Raw genomic sequence first — 22,113 nt, 5'->3', positions numbered from 1 at the left:
CTGTAGGAGTACAGCACGGGAGTACCAACTGGCAACACGTTTGCCGACCGCAGAAAGAAAAAAATCGCAAGAAGAAATAATGGCCACCTCCCACCCACCTCCTTCTCCCCTTCCAGAGGCAATCCCCACACGGACCATACCGACCACAAACCGTAATACACAACCACAGGGCACAGGAATCCAAGAAGCGGTGTAAAACGCATAAATCATGAACTCAATCTCCCTGAGCCCTTCGCAAACCCTTTCTTCTTTCCACGAGGGAAGGGCGTTCCAGAGAGAGGGGAAAACTTGCAACGAAAAACCTCCGCTAGAACCCAGCCCAGCTACCCCTCCTCCCCCCTCTTAGATCCTATTCTACTTGCTCCAAACTCTGTCGGTCTCTCTCTGCCTTTTTCTGTGTGAGTTTGTGTGTGTGTGTGTGGTTACCGATACCCGGGGTACACCACAACTGGGTGGCAGCGATCTGACGTGCCACCAGAATGCTCCCCCTTCTCCCCCCCCCCCCTTCCAACATCGCACAGCCGTTTTTTCGCTGCCTCGCTTAATGTTGTTCTCCACTCGACGTTCGTTTTGGTATTTTCGTTTCCCTTCCCTACGCTCATTGTCGTGACGCAAAAAGATATTCGCGTACAGCCGCAGCCAGCCAGCGACAGTCAGCAGAGCTGAGCGGGGCAGCTTAAGCAAACGAGCCCAGAGTGGAGCAAAAACCGGGAAGGCAAGGAGCAGCAGCAGCAAGCCGTCTTTGGTTGATTTTCTGGTTTAACTCGTTCGACAATTGAACGCCCTCCACCCCGAGGGAGACCGGGCTCGTTAAGGGGTGTGCGAGATTTCGAGGTTAGGTAGAACCCGTACGCGGTCACGATTATGTTTTACGTGTGTGTGTGCACACGCAAACCACCCCCCCCCCCCTTAAAAGGGTTGTAGAGCAGCGTCCAACATTTTGCAACTTCTCTCTTCCTAACGAAAAGGAACGGATCTAGTTGTAAAAAGAGTCCTCTCCACCGTCTTCCCTGCTGCTGTCCGCGTGCGTGTGTTCTTCGGACGGTGTGTGGTGTGTGTGTTTGGCCGCGAATTAGATCCGCCCGCGGCCAAAGTGTCTAGTGTAGGGTAAAACCGATACACACCGAGGCAAAAGCAGTGGAAGAGAATTATTCCAAGCCAGCCGCTGCCAGCGTAACCGGTTTCTTGGGGCTCGCGTAGTAAGCCAACCGCTGGAGTAGGCACGTAAGAACGTACCCGGCTCCGCAGAAACGGAAAACGGCGGAAAGAAAATTGCAGCATTTACCAACCACCAACCAGTGCGAGGAATACAGAGAGAAGTACAGCCAGCAAGCGCGTAAAGGAACGAACAAGAGGGGTCCGGGCACCAACAACGCGTTCCGCCACTTACCTCGCGGTTGGATGGAAATGCTCACGAACACGGTGCGCTTTGATTTGATTGAGAGCTTTGGGGTTTAACCTTTCTTCGTCCTTTACTGGCTGGGAGTATGGTGTTGGCAGCCGTGTGCGCGTATCGGCGATGGATTGCCGGGTACTTAATCAGACAATCGGGCTATAAGGAAAACCCACGCACCGTCTTCCATTCCCGTACAAAAGCAGACACACACACATACTGCCGGGTTCGTTGCTTACTGCTCGTCTTCCGCGCGCAGAGTGCAATAGAAGGAACAAAGAGAGAGAGATTGCAAAGACCATTTGCGGTAGGTGCGCACGCACATGCATACATACAATCACAAACACGCTGAAAGTAGTTTTCACATTCTTTTGGTCCCGAAATTGTTACGATCCGATCCTGAGTTTTTGTCCGGTTTGCCTCGACACTGGCCACCCGAAAAGGGCCACCTTCCCCTAAATGTTGTCCTACTGCTCAAAAAAAATCATCAAACCCGTGGCACTGCGTACCGCCGAAAAAGCCAAGCGAGCGCGAGTCTCGAGTCAAGCTTCGACCGAGCCGTTCTGCCACAAACCGGAATGCATGCGCGCATATTTTATGCTTGCATTAAGCAATGGCTCAAACCATACCATATCGAATGGTTACTGCTGCTCCGCAACAGCTACATCAAAGCGTGCACGGCCGTAATTTTCATTATCTCTCTCTCTCTCTCTCTCTTTCTTTGCTTTGGTGGGCAAAACCGGGGCATTGGGGGGTGGTCATGATCGTGAGGAGATTTCCGTCATACAATGTTGCTTCTTTGTCGGCAATGGTTTGGGGGGGGACGAAATGTTTCAAACAATTTATTGGCTTATTAACTTTATGACACTTTTTCCACCCAACCGCTGCCGTCGCTGCTGCTGCTTCTGTGCGTTCATTATTCTCTTTTACACACACGTACACACACATGCAAGGGCGTTGCTTGTGGGGAAAATTAAACCACAAACTAATTGCACCACACGCTAAGCAGCGATCAATAAAAAAAAGCATAACAGCATGAGAAACATTGACTGCCCCCTCCCATCAACCCACCAGCCAAGCACTCATTAATTACAGGTCCGGTGTGCAAGCACGATCGAATGGTACGCTTTTTATCGCACACTTCTTCAAAGCATCGAGCATACTCCGTCCTTTCTGGCTTTCCCTTCCCCCCGGGGGCATTCGCCTGGCACATCAAAGTGGAAAATATTATCAAACGCGAATTTTGTGATAACAACGCAAAAAAATAACAACCCCTGCCACACCACCTATCGATCTCCCACCAGCCCTCTCCTCTGTTCGATTCGCACCCTGTTCCCCTTCTCTTTTCGTCAATCGGTGGGGTGTGCTGTAATAATAACAACAAAACAGAAAAGGTCGGTTATTAAAATTAATTAACCGTACTAAAAGATAGGCTTGATGTCGCTTGCAAACACTGAGGAGAGAGCAAGAGCGTTTAAAACACATACAACCCCCCCCCCCTCCTCTACCACTGTTACCGATGGACAGTAAGTATCCTTTACAACGAGAGCCCACCGCACTGTTCCCCTTGTGCACACACGGACCCCCTCACACTGTTTGCTCCTTAGGGTCCGATTTGTGCTCGATCGAAACACGATCAAATTTCCGACCGGGCTTCTGTAAACCACCGCTTGTCCGTCCACATCGAGATACCCACCCCCTCGTTGACTTTGCAAAAAAAGCCGTCCATGTTACTTGTTCGTCTTCTTCACACTCCCACCACTTCCGATCCTCTCTTCCTTCTTCAAGGGCGGCAAAAATCGATCCCCTTTTAGGAGAGAAACATAGAAGCTCGCCACGTGTCCGCACCTTCCGACCTTCCGAAACGTGGGACAGAGAGGGAGAGAGAGAGAGGCAGCAGCAGCATAGATGCACGTTATTGGAGCCTGCTGCCAATAACTGCTGACCGTTTGAGCAGAAGGCAACTCCCAGCAGCAGCAGCAGTAGTAGTGGGTGGCAGTGTAATAAACGATTATGTTACCAAGCGGACAGAGGAGAAAAAAAGGGCAAGTTTAGGGGGCCTCCGGACGGACCCAACGGACACGGACAGCTGGAGACGGCGAGCGTAAAAAGGCCCCCTTGCGCCGGTCCAGCCGATCCTGCCGAACTGGGGGGGAGAAAGCTCCAAAAACCCGTGACATTCACGGTACGGTAATCACGAGTGAAGTTAAATTTCCTGTAAACTTTCTTGTCGTTGGTCGATGTTTTTTTTTTTGTTGTCGTACTTCGTTCCCTTTTAATTTTCTTTCCCTGCGCTTACGTGGGCGTGTTTGGGTAAATGTGTGTGTGTGTGTGTGTGTTACTTTTTTCTCTCCCTCGTGGAACATGTTCACATTTAGCAGCGTTACTGCGACGTGCATTAAGCTCAGCTTTTCTACATAGATTTTTTGCAGCGTGAGAGAAAAGACCACCCCATACGGGGAGGATTATCCCGTTTTCCTAATATTACTCCGGACAGGGATTAGCTTAAATGTCGTCTGACATGGGGCACCGGCCGAGTGTTACAATGCGTGCCAAGAGAAAGCGAGACATCAGGGGGGGGGGAGAGGAGTTCAGGAGGTGTATGTTACATCGGATCGGAAAAAGTATCCATCCAAACCCTGGCGTACGCGCGAGCGAGCGGTTCCATGCTCGTTCCCAATACGCATGGTTGTGCACCACGGAAAGGGACGGCACCGGGGCTTCACTCAGTACTGGCGCCACAGCGGCCAACACTTGGAGGCTTAGCTGCGAAGCAGCGTGATTAATTTTTGAGCTGTCGAAACATTTCTGCGAAAAAGGATGAAGAGGATATTAAGCATGTAAAGGAACGATCGCAAAATTGACTTAATGTAGTGCGTAAAGTTTGCATTTAAAATGTCTATTTTGTAAGCATTACAATGTAGGATCCTTAGGACTTCAGATTTGTAGAGCTGTTGAATACTTCAAACTGTATAACGGACTTGTCGGATCACTTGGTATCTTTTAGCCATCGAAAGCTCGAACACATGCATAATACAACATTGAACTACAAAGCTAGAGATGTAATTCTATCGTTACTGGTAAACATATCGAGTTACTTTTTTTACACAAGCTTCTCAAACTCTGATCAAATTCGTATAACATCAACAACTAGTAATCCGATTAAAAAGTTATGTTTAATGTTTAATTTTACCTTTCATTGATTGGAAAAGTGCAGCACCACGACCAGTTACTTTTGATGAATCATTAGTAACTAGTAATAGATAACTAGTTATAAGTTTACAAGTTACGCTTATCTATTTATTTGTTTTCAAAGCAAGGACGAGTTACATGTAACCAGCTGCAACTAGTTACTGGTAAATTGTTATTTTAGTTTGTTACTTTGAGTCATGCGCTCCGTTGTCTACCGACATCTTACCGACATGCCTTTTGGTAAGCTTATCGTGGAAAAGTATCTAATAGTGATGAGCTAAATGGGTCTTCAGCCGGATTTGGGTTGACCCGATTCGGACTGCTTTCGGAAACGATTCCGCATCAACTCTGGTGTTAGTGAGAGGGAGGGCTGTTTGTGATGGAATAATACAGCCTAAGCAATGTTCAGCCTTTTTTTTAAGTTGTTGGGTAAATTTCAGCATCCCTAGCCAATTACTCAATACAATTAACTCATAACTACACTTCCTAATTTACACTCCTTTATCTGCACTATCTGCTATGAAATACGGCAATGGGGTACTTTCCGTTTTAAGTTGATAGGCTGAAATTTCAGCCTGTCAGCTGTTTGCATTGTATAGCAGTTTTCGAGCAGCTATCTAAGTGGGCTTATCCCAAGGTGTATGAATTTAGATAGCTGATTTTTATTGCTTCTGCTTCTGAATGAAGATTTTAAGAGTGTTTTATGTATTCGTCAAGCCTCCAGAGAGCATGTTTGAACAAAAAATTTCACCCATCTTGTCAAAAAGTGGTATTCAAATTTGGTTAAAAAAATACCACGTGGACTACAAACACTTTGATTCTGGATTCCATCACCAGATCCCTTTAATGCAGCTTGGGATAAATGTAAACACCACCTCGTTCTGCCATTTTTCGAGCAGGTACTCGAATCTAATTCTCGCTTTGATGCTAGAATAATCTAGACTGAAAATTGCAGGCTAGTTTTCTGTGCGGTTTTGTATGGAGTGTTGATTTCAGCCTCCAACTGTCAAACTCCATACAAAAAACTGACTAGAATCGTGAAGGCCCCCAATGTTAGTTAGGAGGTAGGGTTGCTTGCAAGCTAACTTTTGTAGTGTAATATAAATATTTTGCTCTACGAATTAAGCACGTGTAGAAACGGATTCAATAGGAGCCATTTGGATTCGATCGGAGTAATCCGGATTCAATCGAAGCTTATTGAATCTGTATTCGTTCGGAGCAGCCGAATTCGAAGCCATATTTATGTCGGAGTCCGATCTGGATTAAGAATGTCAGAGTCGGAGTGGATTCACGACTCCAATCCGGAATTCCCATCACTAGTATTTAGTTACGTTAGTTTTTTTTTTATTTCGAAACATCCCATCTCTACCGCAGACAGTGCCATCAAGCGTTACATTTTATGTGTTGTGTATACTCTACCTTACTAATGTGACATTTTCATTTTAAAACCATGTTTCCCTGTTAACACTATTCCAGCACCACAAAAACCATCGCAAACCATCTTCTGGTTGGGTACTACGTTGCTCGCCCAAAAACCTCTATTTCCGTGCTTCTAAACTCACACACAGACAATCAACGAGGAGTGTACAACGATCAATCTGGAAAAGAACAACGTGCATCAGAATAACACACGCTCGGCGAGTCCATTACTACTGTGTGTGGATCTCCGTGTGGAGCAAAAAAACAACAACCTCCAAACAACCAAATACGTAACGTACAACCGAAGAAAACTAACGTCTTGCAAGAAAGAGCATTCCAGCAGAAAGAGAGGGAGACACCCTCCCAGAAAGAGAGAGAGAGAGTCGTACGAGAGAATCAGTTCCAAAATTTTCCACCAGTCGGACCATACACATACACACGGTGTTGTGGACGGGTCGATTCATAAAAAGGAAAAACTACGCTCTACGGAACTAGAGCATTACGGCTGGAGTGGTCCGTGAATGAACTGGGAGCCACGCAGCACAACCACCGCCGCGCGCGCACACACTCAGCGGGAGGGTTCCGGGAAAGGGTGTGTGTGAGTGTGTTGGTTGTACAAAAAGAAGAACGGCCACCACCACCACCATTCCACCAGGTTCTTGTTCGCTCCCGGATTGGGGTCGTCGTCTAATGCTGAAATAACATTTTCTACGCCATCACGTAGTATGCGCAAAGCGCAGCAGCAGCAGCCGAACGCCCGAGAACCCGAACCCCGAAACATCGGGCACAGTGTGTGTGTGTAGTACGACGGGGATGACTTTGAAGTCTCCTGGAGAGGTTGTTCCCACCTCGAACCTTTCTCTGGGCGTTCGTCGTGTCGTACGCTTTACGCTACGCTTCTTACTCTACGCTACACGCGCTTGATGGTTGGCCACGAACGGGGGAAAAGGTCCAACGCCGCACTACCTACTAACCTGCCATCGATCAACCCCCCTTCTTCACAAGCTCTCCTTTTCTCTCTTTCGCTCTGACTCATCCGCGTATTTCAGATCCATCGTCCCCCCCACATGCACACACACACCAAGTACGCCGAGAAGTTGCCGGAAAATGTACTCGAATTTCTCTTGCGAACAAAATAGTCGAACACGAGAACGTCTTGCGGCATACACGGATACACACACACACACCGAGAGTGGCGAAGGTGGAATGCCTCCCAGGGTTCAGGTCGATGAAAGATCCTTTTCTTACATCTATAACCCCCGGCAGCTCGTCCACACCCGCCCAACAGCTTGAAGGCTTGAAGGAACGTGTTCAAGAGCACAAGATTCGAACATTCGATGTGGAAATGCTACACCGCTCCGCTCACTACTCTCCACTTGTTCCTGGGAGCTGTGCGACCCAGGTACGGCTCTAATCTTCGCGGCCGCCGCCTCGAATCCTCGAACCTCCCCACAATGCTACTCATTCTTTCACCCCTATTTCACAGACAAAATCACTGTGAAGCGTCCCTGGAGCTGGAGGTAACCACAGTAAGATTCTCCAATTCTGGGCGTGACGCAAGAATTCGCGGAGATCTCCAATGGAATCGTTCCTGGCGGTGGTCTTCTAGCTACAAGGTCACCGTGCAGAACATGAATCTCCTCTCATCATCCCCTCTTGTTTGGTTCGGGTTCAGCATCAAGCAGCTGCAGCACACAGACACACGCACATACATCAAAGCCGTGATCGATACTTGGAAGTGACATTCAAAGCAGGGTCGCTTGCAGAGCGAGATGTTTTCCAGGCAATCTAGAGGCTTCAAATTATACCCAATTACTTGTAACCATGTTCCTGCTTCCCGGAGTCGATGTTGATATCATTCTTCTACAGCGAATTTGCACAACTGCAAGCGGTCGGGCGTATTTGTTTTGCGTAGGCAGTGCTCGGTCCGTATCTCAGCCTCCATTAACCAAACGCTTGTAAGCTTCGTTTGTAAGTGACATTGACGAAGGGGCCTCAGACGAGGCACATACGCACACACACACACGTACGTCCCATCACAAAACGCTAAGTGTGTTCTAATGTTCCTCCGGTTATTGCATGAAGATTTCACTCCTCCAATGTCACACACTTTTCGGGCAAAAGGTAACGAACTCCGGGTAACTCCGTCGCAGTCAAGATATCGCGAGATGTTCTCCGGGAAAAGGTTAACGTCTTCTTCTACGCAGCACCTTTGAGCCCGTTTTGATTAGATTTGGACATTTGGGTTGTTTTGAAGGGTATCCCACACCTCGGGACAACATTGGGACCTCTTTCAAAGTGCCCTATACTTACCCTCCGCGATGGGAACAGGCCAGGCATTTTGCAACCACAGATTTGCTTCGGCCTCCCCCCTCTGGAGCAAGTAGTTTCGGGGCCGGAAGGCTGGATGGAGCGCTCTAGTAAAACACCGGTATGTGTATATGTGTGCTATACACACACACACTCACAAACACACACAGGCACAGACCACTCGACACTTCCAAAGTCACCTTCGGCAAACAACAAAGAATAGTAGGAGTTTGTTCTCACTGCACGCTCACCAGTCACCAAACACGCTCTTCGATTTTCCTGTACCGCGAGCAACACGGGAAGGTGATTCTCGGGAGTGTGTGTGTAGCAGTAGTAGTAGTACCGTGCTATTCTCTAGCATTCTCTTTTTCTTTGTCCATCATCACCAAATATACACTAGAGAGCACGGTTTGCTACTATTGCTGGTCGATCCTTTCCAATTCTTACAAAGTAATCCCTACGCAGGAATTGCGCACCTACTCACACACACGCTTCCTGGAGCAAGGAGAATTGCACACACTAGACAGCAAACTCACAGCTGACACACATTGGAGCAGGATACGCCGCACCAAGTAAAGCCCTTCACAGCACGGGTGTAATAGACTTAGAATTCACGCTTCAATTTTCCGGATATCCACTCAGAGTAAAATATCGTGCCCCCATCGTTCTCGGGCTCTCGAATCGACCGCTGCCAGGCCTGGTGATGGTTTCTTCAAAGACTTCCAAACGACATCTTCCTCCAGACCTGGTTTAAGGAAAGGTTCCTTTTGCTCACCAACGGTAATGTGTCCCGATGTCAGTATCTATCGCTCGTGTTCGTGCTCTTTCTCTCACACACGCTTTACGAACTTCTACAACGCTCTCTCTCTCTCCCTCTCTCTATCGCTCATGCTCGTACAAACCTAGAACCCGACGATTCTCCTACGTACATCTCTCGGCGGCGGATTTGACACTTTCGCTTTCGATCATCAGCAACTCACACTGGATGACCTCCGCAGCCAGCCGCACACACACACACACACCGAGTAATCATACACAATAATCCCGGAAAAAAGCGGGTAGTATAGGGGGGGAGGGAGTGCTTGAGGCAGGAATGCTATCGGAAATTCGACATCGATCGGGAACTTGCTGCTCACCCTGCTACGCTTAGGAACTTCTGTGGAGGATGATAACACGCCACCACCGCACACGCAAAGGCACTCGGTATAGGGCTAGTGTTGCAGCAGCGTCAGCTACTACTCAGCATACTTTACGAGACGCACACACACACACATACACACATATCTTTCGCCAGGTTGCACTCTCTACGCGCGGTCTAGAGAATGGTTTCCTGTCCCGGCACACCTGGCAAACCTGGCAGGACAGACGGGGCGGTTGGTGTGCAATAGGCTGAGTCTGAGCGATAGGTAGGTTCCCTCTACACGAGCACACCGCACTGCACGAGTTCTCGGCACACGACTGACAGCGTACGCGAGCCCACGGAGCCACCGGGCCCAGCGAGCGATGAAGGCAGAAACCAGCCGAGTCGAGTTGATGCCATCGATATTCTACCCAGCACGATTGTACAAAAGGGTCCTCTCACCCTCCCGTTCTTATGTGTGTGTGTGTGTATGTCAGGGTTTTCCTTTATAGCAACCGGATTTCTTGGTGCTACAAACCCGCTTGCACACTGCACGCGCTCGCCGCCGCACCGGAGAAGCGAAATAAACGATCAAGAATTCTGTCTCTTCTGTTTTTTCTGCAGCACGGGAACAGAACACAGACGGCGTCGTCCACAGAGAAGAAACGGTGCCCGTTTCTATATTTCTATATTGTGTTGCTCTTTATAAAAAGCTTCAAGTTTCTTCCGTTCCGGGGATGCTTTCCCGTTGAACGGTCCGGACCATACTGGAAGGACGAACACCCAAATCATTGTCGTCAATTGCTGCTACCAAAACGACGTGCGACGACGACGAGGACGAGGACGACTACGTCCCTCCATCCATTTACTGAGGGAGACTCGCTCTCTTTCTCTCTATCTCTCTCTTTTCTACCAGTTATTTCTGTCCGCTACCATTACACGGCAGCTCACACCATCCCCCAAAACAGACCCTGAGAGATACGCGGCGAGATATACACTCTCATTCTGGTACGGTTAGCTTTTGGCGTTTCCGTTTTTTTGCTTCCTTTTTTCGGGTTTCATGAGTATGTGCGTGTGTGTGTGTGTTAGTCCGCTTTCTCTACGCTCGTCCGTTTTGTCCTTGCTCATTCAACATTTTTATCGGTCACTCACCGTGGTGGGGTTCGGTGCACCACTCCGGCACTCTTCCCGCTTCTTCAACGTCACTTTTTGAGCACCCCCACCTCCCCCTCCCTACGCACGACGGAGGTCCTGTGAGTGATCAGTGACTTTGTCACTCACCGTGCGTGCGAGCTTTAAGCTCGCGGCATCACTCTTGAAGCGTAAAGCACCCCCGTGTGCTGCACAAGGACACAGGCGCGCGGGGCGACGTTGATGGCACTCGCGAGTGTCCTTTGTTACAGGAATTGCTTTTCGTCGTTGAGTGCGGGGGGAGATAGCGGTTCCGGTGAATGGGAAACGAAGGGACGTTTATTTCCGGAAGGCAGAAACTCGATGCTCTGGGTGTGCTGTAACGATCCTGACATAAACGAGCCACAGAGAGAAAGAGAGAGACCAAGAGTAACAGAGCAAGCTAACGTTTTCCGTCTCACTCAGTAGCATCCAGCGAACATAACTCAATCGCGCCACCAATACGGTAAAACGCCGAGCGAAACCAGTGTAATATATTGTTGCAAAATTGCCATTTCCCGTAGCCGGAGCTTTTCCGAGCTTCGGTGTTTGCCACGGGAGTTGATAGCTGTCCGGAACAGGGGCGGAAATCAGGAAGGGGAATCTTCCACAGTAGTAGTACGTAGTTTTGTTCCCCTCGCCCCCCGCTAAACCACCCACTCATCAGAGCAATGATCCAGTGTGTGTGTTTGTGTATTTTTTTTTTGTAGCTTTTCCCGTCTTTGTTGGGTATTACACTTGGGTCATGCGCGTATGCGGTGTAGCCTGCCGTCGCGTAACGTGATTGAATGAAACGCACCTCCATCCGAAAGCTGTTCGCCACTTTCACTCCTCACAAGTCAGTGTCCGACCCTTCGCCCTTCCCGGTCCACGCACGTACCAATATATCGAGCTCCATCGACCGGACACACAAAGGACACAAAGTAACTCACTCACCACGGGAAGGACCTCCGTTTTTCGGTTCCATAGCCAACCAGAAAGCAGGAACAACTGGTTCGATTGTCTAGGGAAAACACACACACACACACGCACTAAACATGGAAGGTGTAGGTAGTGGAGGACAGCAGCGGAATAGGATTCGATTTCAAGGATTCGCTATTGCGAACTCTCGCAGCAGTCATTGTGTAATATGCACAACTAGCCAGGACACACAGCCGAAGCTACAGAGCGTGTAGCTCAGACGGGGCTCGTCCTTGTGCACACTGGCAAACGAACAACAGCAACAACTAACGCAACAAAACTGAAGGCCAACAATGGCATTCACGATGGGTGTCGCTCCATGTGTGTGTGTGTTGGTGGCTGGTGGCTAGGTGTTATTTTTGCACCGAAGGTTACTGGCTGGCCCGTAGGATAGGCTAAGGGTGTACCAGAGGTTTCCTCGAACGTTTTTTGCCAGTTTGCACAAAAGGTTTCTAGTGACTATTTGCCACTCGTTAATTGGAAGGTGTCCATTGCAAATGGAGCCCGCTTCCGATGAAGTTGTTAGCGAGGAGCGAACAGATTCACAAAATGGGAGTAAATTTACTGGAAACAAGGTTCTAGCCCAGTTGTGGACGAGTTTTGTGTTGTTAAGACATAATCTGTAGGCGATATATATCTGGAAGGATCGCTTGACAGTATCGAAAATCATTCAAAATAATGTAAAGTCAACTTCTGTCTATCTCAGCATAAGGCATAGATATATTTTTATCACATCACATATTTCTATCCAAAAAGCATAAAAAGAATGAATCCTCAGTGAGTGTGTCTGAAGAGAAAGGCTCCCCTGATAGGAATCGATTCGCTTTGCTCTTTTCTAAGTCAATACGGCCTCTAACCTTCATGAACATTACCTAGAATCTACTGTTAAAGCCATGACAAGCCAGGCATATAAGAGAATCAAACTCACTAGTGACGGTGTACAAAGGCACGTTTAGGCCTACTAAACTATAGTGCGAAACGGCAATTACTGATGGTTAAGCGACAATGTTTGCCGGAGTGGGATTGATCCGATTTCGGTCCATGTTGGAGTCGGAGTCGGAATTACTCAGGCTTTTGACAGCGTGGGAAGAAGAGTGCGAATCGATTCGGGAGAGTCTAATTTTGATCTAGTTTGGACTGGTCTGGAATCGTTTGAACGCAACGACTCCAGAGTACTCCAGACTAGTGATGGGTAAAGTTGTCAAAAATCCGGAGTCGACTCCGATCCGACTCCGATAAATACGGAATCAACTCCGGAAGGTAGGTCCGCGCTGCAATATCCGGAGTCGTTCGGAGTCGTTCGGAGTCGTCCGGAGTCGTTCGGGGTCGTCCGGAGTCGTCGGAGTCGTTCGGAGTCGTCGGGAGTCGCCCGGAGTCGGAGTCGTCCGGAGTCATTTGGAGTCGTTCGGAGTCATTCGGAGTCATTCGGAGTCGTTCGGAGTCGTCCGGAGTCGTCCAGAGTCGCCCGGAGTCGTCCGGAGTCTTTCGGAGTCTTTCGGAGTCGTTCGGAGTCGTTCGGAGTCGTTCGGAGTCGTCGGAGTCGTTCGGAGTCGTCCGGAGGCGTCCGGAGTCGGAGTCGTCCCGAGTCGTTCGGAGTCGTTCGGAGTCATTCGGAGTCATTCGGAGTCGTCCGGAGTCGTCCGGAGTCGCCCGGAGTCGCCCGGAGTCGGAGTCGTTCGGAGTCTTTCGGAGTCGTTCGGAGTCGTCGACTCCGGACAACTCCGGTCGACTCCGAACGACTCCGACTCCGGGCGGATCTAGTTGTTCCATTTTGCTGGAGTCGGAATCGAACTAACAATAGTCGGAGTCGGATCGGAGCCGTGGGTGCGCTCCATACAGCACATCACTACTCCAGACGACTCAGAATGAATCCGGACGACTCCGTTCTCGTAATAACTTTTGACAACTTCGGTTGATGCTGTACGACTCCCAACGGTTCTCAACGACTTTTAACGACTCCAAACGACTAAAAATGACCCCTTAACAACTCCAAAAGACGTCTCCAGACAACTCCTGACAACTCCAGACAACTCCGAACAACTTCTGACGACTGCAGACGACTCCGAACGTATCTTGACAAGTCTTTTGGAGTCATCTAGGGAATCCGATATTGATTAAAAGTCGAATTCAGTTTTCGAATTCAGCCGAAATCAAAATGGCTCCACGACTCAACTCTGGATTTTCCATAACTAGTAACAAAAGGGGCTCTCGTAAGAGATTAGCAACCCGAAAGCTATAACATCACATCTCCAGCCATACAAATCTTTAACCAAAAGGGTCCCATATTCAATATCGATATAAATAATCCAATAATATTCTTCAATTATGCATCAAATAAATTCAGCAACCGACAAACAGTCCCGAAAAAAGCACTCTAACCTTCCATACATTGAAACCATATTCCTTTGTTCTCCCATCGCGGGTACACACTCCATGAATCAAACCACCCATACAATATTCCGATGCTCCAAATGTAACCCTAGCGCCCGAAGTAATAATAACCTTCCCGTAGCACACTTCCATGAATTACGCACAAATCTACAACCGGCTCTCTTTATTGGGGGACAGCTGGGACCGGATTTGTTGTCGTACTCGGAATGGTATGGATCTTTTTCCAGCAATAGAGAGAAAGAGAGAGAGAGAGTCCGCCGTAGTACGAGACCCACTTCCCTCGGAGAGGCACATGACAGTGCACATGTTGACTGCCCACGCTATTGCATATTCCGGTCCGGTGCTGCTGGTTAGAAAACCGGTGAGCAAAACGATCGGCACCGGTACCAATCGGACAAGCGCGCTGTCCCGTACGGCGAGCTGGGTGAGAAATGAGAGCAGTTGTAACCGAGAGCTGAGATTGCAAATGGAGTGCAATCTCATAACTCACGCAGATAGATAGAGGGGCAGGATAGCGAGAGACCATGACCCCGTGTACCAAACCGGTTGCATTAATGGGTGCAAATGATGAAGGGGGCGAATTTTCACCTAGCGGAAGGTGAACTTCATCCATGAATCAGTGAAACGTCATTTCTAACCTAAACTGGGAATGTGTCTAGAATTCAATATGCCACATTTCTTTATCGCTAGAAGCATGCAAATAGCACTACGAACTCCACTTACCTTCTCATTGACCTGATTCTCATCGTTGATTGATTGTGTGCGGAGCTTGTGCGTGAGATACTTGAGCATAGTTTGGTTCGCTGCTGACCGCTTGCCCGACGCCACCTTGCACCGCCGCCTCGCCGATCTCGCTGTGCCTCGCTGTGCCCCTCCTCCACCTGCTGCTACCTCACCGGCCGTCGCACTTCCGTCACCGCCAACGCTTCCTTGCTCGCGGGCGCCGAGACCGCCAAAGTCCTGCACGGTGAAGATACACTTTGACCGTCCTTCCTTGTGCCGGCGAACGCGAACACGCTGCTGCTGCTGCTGTTGCTTCTCGCTTTTCCGTGTGCCTTCCACTTCCACGGTTGCCAAACACTGCACGGCCACAGCTTCGCTCACACACCCGCGGTGCGGTGGAACTTTACACTGTACGAAGACGACGACGACGACCACCGGCAAACCAGACGAGCGTGCTCCAGGATCATAAGACAGCCACGACGACGACGGCGACGGCGACTACGATGGCCGCGCTCACTGCACATACACACACACACACACGCTCTCTTTTCCTCTCTCTCACGCTCTGCACGAAGGACAGGAGGAGGGATACGATTGCGAAAAGTTTCTGATGGCACCGGCTAGAGTAAGGGGTTACGCGAACTGCCACAATCTGTGCATTTCCGGCAACTCCTTCTTCACGCGCTACTACTAACAACACTTCACCGTCGCTCCGAACGATTGCTGCTCACTAGCGCACTCTACAAGGAGGGAAAAGAAGATGGTTGGAACCATGGAAACACAGCACGCCATCTAGGGTCATATCTCCCCCCCCCCCGCCTTTTGTGACAGTTACGCCGTGACTGTGACGCCCCACAACAGAGTTTGACAACTGCATCAACGCCACCTCCCCCCACCATCATTGTACACCCATTGTCGGTGGAAAATGTTTCCTTCCACAGGAAAACTTCCCCCCTACCTGCGGAGAACGGCTGCTTCCCTTTACCTTAAACAAATAACAAAAAAACGTCAATCGGTATCTTGACAGCTCCCGTGTGCTGTCACTGTGTGACTCCATTTCAATTGCTTTCTGTGTGCCCTCGACAAAAAAACATTAAAAAAAGCAAAAAAAAAAGAAAATGGCAACAAGGTTCAAACAAAGCGGGAAAAGATATTCCGGGAAAAAGGCATTTCCAAAATTGCATCTAGCAACAGAGCAACAACGTTTTATTCTCCTTTCTTTCTTTTTTGCAATTCTCAAGGAAGAAAAGAACAAATTGTTGGCTGCTGCTGCCAATGTACGAATATTCTCCAAAACTGCGTGTCCTCTCTCTCTCTCTCGCGCTCTTTCTCTCTAGCACACACACACACACAAACGGGCCGAAAAAGGATACGCCAGCGACACTATAGTAACCTGCTCTCGCTTGCTCTAGCCGTGTTAGTAGCATTTGTACTACGGACTTTCTCTCGCTTCTCACTTACTCACTCTCATCCCTCTCCACGCTCCCTCATGCCGCAACCCACATTTGCAAAAAGCCGTTTCACAAGCCGGCCTAGAGCCGAGCCTTTTGCTCTTGGAGCGTGTCTATCTGTGTGTGCGTGTGCATGGAGTAGGCAAGTTGCAATAAAATGTTATCGATTTTTCAATTTTCCTACGCCAAGATGTGCTCTGGTGGTGCAGGCGCTGCACTTTTCTGCAACCCGAGCCGTTGCCGTTTGATTTATCGACAGCGCGTTGGGTGGAAAAATTTCGCAGCGCGGAATTAAACGAAGAGCATTTGCTTTCCTCCAGTTTTGCTTACACACAAAAATAGGCACCGGTTAAAGGAGCAAAAGCCAACCAAGGGGATTGTTAGGCACTCTATCACTGATCCTTTTTTTACAGGGGAGGGGAAGCGGGGTTGACTAAAAAAATGCCACTTTATGGAGGGAAAAGATAATCTTTCTTGCTTAAAATGAACACAAATGCGTTGCAATGTTTGAAGCAGCGATTAAACTATCAAGTAAGCGCTGGAAATCGTCCGGGGAAACAACCGTCTACGCGTACTTGGATGCTTCGTCCAGCTTCCAACTTTTCCACACACACACACACGCCTCAGGACAGGCGATAATTAAGCCCGATTTCGTCCCGGGTTTTTCCGAAAACTTCCAATTCCAATCACCTACACAACCTACGACACACATCACCACCCTGCCAAAAAGCCTACTGAACGTGTGCGCTATCCGGAAAAACCACGCCACCGCGAGAGACCACCAACAACAACAGCAACAACTGCAACAACACAAAAGGGCCACACAGGCCACACACCACACGAAAGCAGCCACCGCACGCCGCGCCGTCAAAACACTGCTGCAGCCACTACACCATTTGGAGCATATATTTTATTACCAAGCTCGGTCAGACTAATGGGTGTGTATGTGTGTGTGTGTGTGCGCTTGTGTCCTTACTTGCTCAATACACACTTCCTTGTGACCGGAGACGGAAGACGAAGCGGTTCGTTTTTTCCCATCTTCATTTTCCCATTCTCACGCACGGGCCCCACCGGAGAGCTTTCTCACGCGCAAAGCTCGCGCACACAGTTGCTGCTGCTGCTGCTGCGGTTCTCACGGCTCACTACGATTTGTGCGTGTGTGTGTGTGCATTTGATAAATATGCTCCATGTTGCACATGTTGCCATTCTTGGGACTGGTGAGATAGGGAGGGGATAAGATAAGGAAGCAACACCCACACCACTACCCTCCCTTTTTTATCAGGACTTTCTCAACATAATTTCACTTTGCGCACACGCGCACACGTGCGGGGCGGCCAAGAACCAAATTTTACTACCCCTCCTTCCCACCCCACCTTCCCTTGCTCGAGAAATCCATAAATCCACCGATACACACGTTGTACTTTGGAGTTTGAGGCAGAGAGAGAGGAAGGGAAACTGGAGGAGTTGTTGTTGGGAAGATTGTGAATTACTGAATTTGGAAAACACCAAAAACATTCCACGCGTGCACAACACGGTGTGCGTGTGGGTGTGTGTGTGCGATAAGATAACGCCAATTACACACAGAGATTACACCGAATTGCATTTGACAGCTCTGTCACTCTCTCCCCCGAAAAACTTCATTCTCGATGCGCTTCCTGATCTAACGGTGTGTCTGTGTGTGTGTATTTCTATGTCCACTCTAAACGCACACACACACTCTCTCTCGCTCTGCCTTTGCTCGTCATTAGAATGCAACAGTAGCAACAACAACAACACCAATAACACGTCACCCTCACTACCAATCAATGCAATCTGGCCATCGACGGGTGGAGGAGTTCACAACACACGACCGACCGTCCCAGTTCCTGAACCACCCCACGCACGGCACTGTCACGGCCATTGCACTCTTTCGCGCTGTGCTTTAGGAGGGGGGGGAGGGATGTTTGGGCGAACAATAAATTCGCATGTCGCCCCAATGTTGGTAAGTCCCCTCACCACAGCAAGAAAAACTACCGCGCCGTTCGTTTTGGTGGGATTAATCTGGTAAAAGGTGCTACTACCATCACCACTACTGGTCAGAACAGGTTTGCCTCCCTCCCACCCCGAAACAAGATCGAGCCTGTTTTGTGCCCGCGATAGGATTCGGAAGGAGAACGCAAAGAGAAGGGCAACGGGGAAGGCATTGACAAAAGTTTGACTGTTGCCTGGGGCAACGGACGGAGTAGGAGCGGAGCAAAGTGGGGAGAGGGTTTATGTTGACGGCGAAATGAAGCAATCTTATTTCTCCCATTTTTTCCCCTTTTCCCCATGGCCCGTAAAAACTAGAATTTCCACCGCGTCCGAGTTCCCTCCCTACTCACTATGACCACCTACCACCCTTGGTGGTGCTTCTTAGTCCATCAATCCATCAATCCAGCACGACAAAACTGACCCACCAACCACGGTGCTCGGCGCAACTTCTTCACTTCACTTTACCCACAACAGAGCACAACAAAAACGCACAACCCCCGCCTGCCGGAAACACTAACCACCAGCCACTACTACTCCTCACACGCACGGTGGAGCACACACACACACACACACACACCAAACGGCAAACGGGCAAAATACAACAAACGCCACGGGCCGGACACACTTCCTCACGCTGCTGCTATTCAACAAATTCTGAGTAACGCGAACGCGAAGCAAACGCGGCTATGCTCCGCTCTGCGTGTGGTGTGTGCTATGAGCATGCTTATGTACACGGCACGGGTGTCGAGGGTGCACAGGGGGTGGTGGTCTGACAGGGTGTACCGTCTATGTATTATTTGGGGAATGGGAGGCTGTCTGCAAGTGTGTATGTGTGTGTGTGTGTGTATGTGCATAATACAAACACTACCGTACTGATGTGTGCGCGCTCCACAAAAAGGTATCACAAATCAAACCCTTACAACACAATATCGTTGTTTAATGCTTTTTTACATAAATCGTGCTTGCCCTTCCTGTTCTACAACCCTTGCCATCCCTAGAAACGCTTCACGATTGGTCAAAATAAATAAAGCATTGACAAAGGACTGGCATGAGTACTGAACACGACCAGCTAAACCCGTACGGCTGGCTGTCTCTGTGTGCGTGCGTCAGCAAATCAAAACGTCAAAATTTCGATTTGTTTACATACACGTGCGGGATGCGCACGGGGCAAGTTCGGGCTAATTTCTTTTAAACTTTTCGCACGTACTTTCTTATCAGTAAAGCATGCTATCTACTGTAAGGTAAGTTTGTTGTTTTGCTGTTAGATTTGTGCTTGTTGTAAAGTATCTTTTGTTATGTGTTTTGGTTTCAGGATGGTAAGCTACGGCCGAGCAAGATACAGAAATCGGACACCGCTTGCTACGAGTGGGCTCATAACAAATTCTTCAACAAATTCGAAGCGCGGGGCTAGACAACGACAACCGTGGCACGATCCTATACCGGTCTCCCCAATTTCTTGGCTTCACGGATGACATCGACATCATCGGCAGGACAACAGTGAAGGTGTGTGAGACGTACACCCGACTCAAACGCGAAGCAGCAAGAATTGGATTGATAATCAATGCGACGAAGACGAAGTAGCTGCTTGCCGGAGACTCAGACCATCTGGGAAGCAGTGTATTAGTTGACGGCGACAATCTCGAGGTAGTTCTGCTAGCTCGGGACGGTCGTTACTTCGGACAACGACATCAGCAGCGAACTCCAGAGACGCATTGTGCAGGGGGATCGTGCATACTATGGGCTTCACCGACCGGTGGTTCTCTACGGACACGAGTACTGGACCATCCGAGCGGGGGATGCAAACGCTCGGGGCGTGTTTAAGCGACGCATCCTCTGGTCCATCTTTGGTGATGTGGTCGAGCATGGAGCATGGAGGATAAGGATGAACCACGAGCTTGTTGAGATGTGCGGCAAACCGAGCATCCCAACGGTGGCGAAGGCTGGGACATGTGATGAGGATGCCGCCCTCATGCCCCATGAAGAAGATGTTCGACAGCGATCCTCAGTTCGGGATGAGACGCAGCGGAGCACAGCCGGAACTCGATGGCTGGATCAGATGAAGGTAGACTTGTCTTAGATCGGATGTCTACATGGATGGGGGGCTGCAGCCAGGGACCGTGCATTCTGGAGAATGATTGTTGACCGGTCCATGTCACACCGACGTGCTCTATCGTAAGCAAGCCAGCAAGAGATATAGAGAGCTACGGCCGAGCAAGATACAGAAATCGGACACCACTTGCTACGAAGGGGCTCATAAACACCTTCTACTCCACAAGATGCTTACCAAGTTTGCTATGATTTCACAATGGTAATAGAACGAGAAGAAAAAAGAAAATTTGCTGAAGAACTAATTTAATGTTCAGCGACAAAAAGTACGAGATCCGGCCAATGAGAGACATCAGAGGTATGTAATTGTTGTCTTGCTCGGTCCATCATTCGGATCTAAAAGATGGTAGCTTTGCTTTTGGGAATCAATTGGTATTGGGAAGCTAGAACCATAACGAGCTAAGTGCATTGTTCAGAAGAGTAGGTCCTCTAGTGGTTCTTTGTTGTTATCAGCAGAATTTAGGTGACATGTGACCTAATGATCATACTGCAACTGCCAAGATCGAAGCAGAGATCATTCAGATTGTCTTCAAACAGTACAGTGAGTACTGTAGAGGAATATAGTCTTAAAAACTATAATGACGAGGTACTGCCAGAGGGTTGGCTGTTACATCAGGTATTGCCAGTATGACGTACGCCCGATTGCATATCCTATACCGGGGGTCGGCAAACTTTGCGACCGAAAGCGTAAAATTCTACAAAAATACATTTAAAGTACCACCTGAAGAGCCAAATTGATAAACCAAGAGTTAAAATGTGCTGCTACCTGAAGACGTTTGGTATTCTATTTACGATTCGCTTATAGTTTTACTAGAAACCGGTGTGTCTACCACTAAATTCCGGCTCGTCTGAAAAATATGAATGAAATTCGGGGCTTAAAACACACAAATTTTTCGATTGAGAAAATCTTGATCAAAGGTTTAAACATTTACATTTCACTAATTGGTGTGAACATTACACACGCCAACCCAAGTGAGATTTGTTTGTTCGCACACCGCATCACTTTGCAAGTCATTTGTTTACACACGCACACTGTAGGAAGCGAGCACCGGCTTCGCGTGAAATTGATCGAACAGGGCAAAATAAACACCCCTTCGCCAAACAAAAACCCTAATTCCCTGTCCTCCCAATCGAATTGTTTCGGCTAGGAATCGAATCATTTCACAATTTTATTTTCTAATCACGATACACGTGCGTGCTCCCCATATTGTGGTGGTGTCGAATTTGCATAAAGAATTCAGAAGAAGTGGATAAAAACGGAATTTGAAATAATAATCACTGCACGCGGGGGCCCGTGTCTCCTTTGGTTGCTTCATTTCCTGAAAACCAAAACACTTGGCATAACAACAGCAAAAAAAAACACCTCTTTTGCATACGTTCTCGACCTTGAGGGCAGCAGTTGTGTTGTTTTCGCAATCACCAGAAAAGGCTAATATTAACATTTCTGGCAGATTGGAGCGCAGATCTCTTCTTCGTGGGATGCTGTGGAATGATAATTCCCAAAAACAAAACAAAAAAGACGGTCACAAACGATCGAACGACAATAACAACCGAATTCGAAAAGAAACAAAAAATCAAGTTTTCGTCTTTAAAACATTCGCACATTTCAGCAGTGTCGATGATCTAATTCAAGGCGGTTTGGCGCAGTCTGGCAGTCTCATCATCAGTGAGCGACAGTGTGTAATCGAAGCATACGCAAAATCTGCATGCGAAATGTAATATGCCGCTCATGTATCGTCGAACTGGCTGAGTCGATCAGAAGCATAGCCGCAGCTTGCGCATGAGGAAGGATTTGATTTTTAGCTGAAAACTCGAGTATCAATGTAACAGTCAATAGTTTCATTTAAATTCAATAGGCAAAACACGTG

At 48.6% G+C, this 22,113-nt stretch overlaps 1 protein-coding gene across 11 annotated transcripts in view; it reads right to left on the bottom strand.

Moving 5' to 3' along the window:
• Nucleotides 1-18,806, bottom strand: part of LOC120900002 (AF4/FMR2 family member lilli) — a 66,613-nt gene extending 47,807 nt beyond the window's left edge. Inside the window, exons 1-2 of one of the 11 annotated variants that reach the window (XM_040306453.1) lie at nucleotides 18,561-18,806; nucleotides 14,679-15,418 (exon numbers count right to left, since the gene is read on the bottom strand). In XM_040306453.1, the coding sequence (XP_040162387.1) occupies nucleotides 14,679-14,747 (69 nt within the window). In that variant the 5' untranslated portion in view covers nucleotides 14,748-15,418; nucleotides 18,561-18,806. The other 10 variants (XM_040306454.1, XM_040306456.1, XM_040306458.1 and 7 more) reach the window with 10 other exon arrangements.
• Nucleotides 18,807-22,113: the final 3,307 nt, after the last annotated feature.

The sequence above is a fragment of the Anopheles arabiensis genome, chromosome 3, assembly GCF_016920715.1.
Source record: "Anopheles arabiensis isolate DONGOLA chromosome 3, AaraD3, whole genome shotgun sequence".
NCBI classification, from domain to species: Eukaryota; Metazoa; Arthropoda; class Insecta; order Diptera; family Culicidae; genus Anopheles; species Anopheles arabiensis.
Note: the sequence above shows the minus strand (reverse complement) of the source record. Positions and strands in the feature narration are given on the sequence as shown.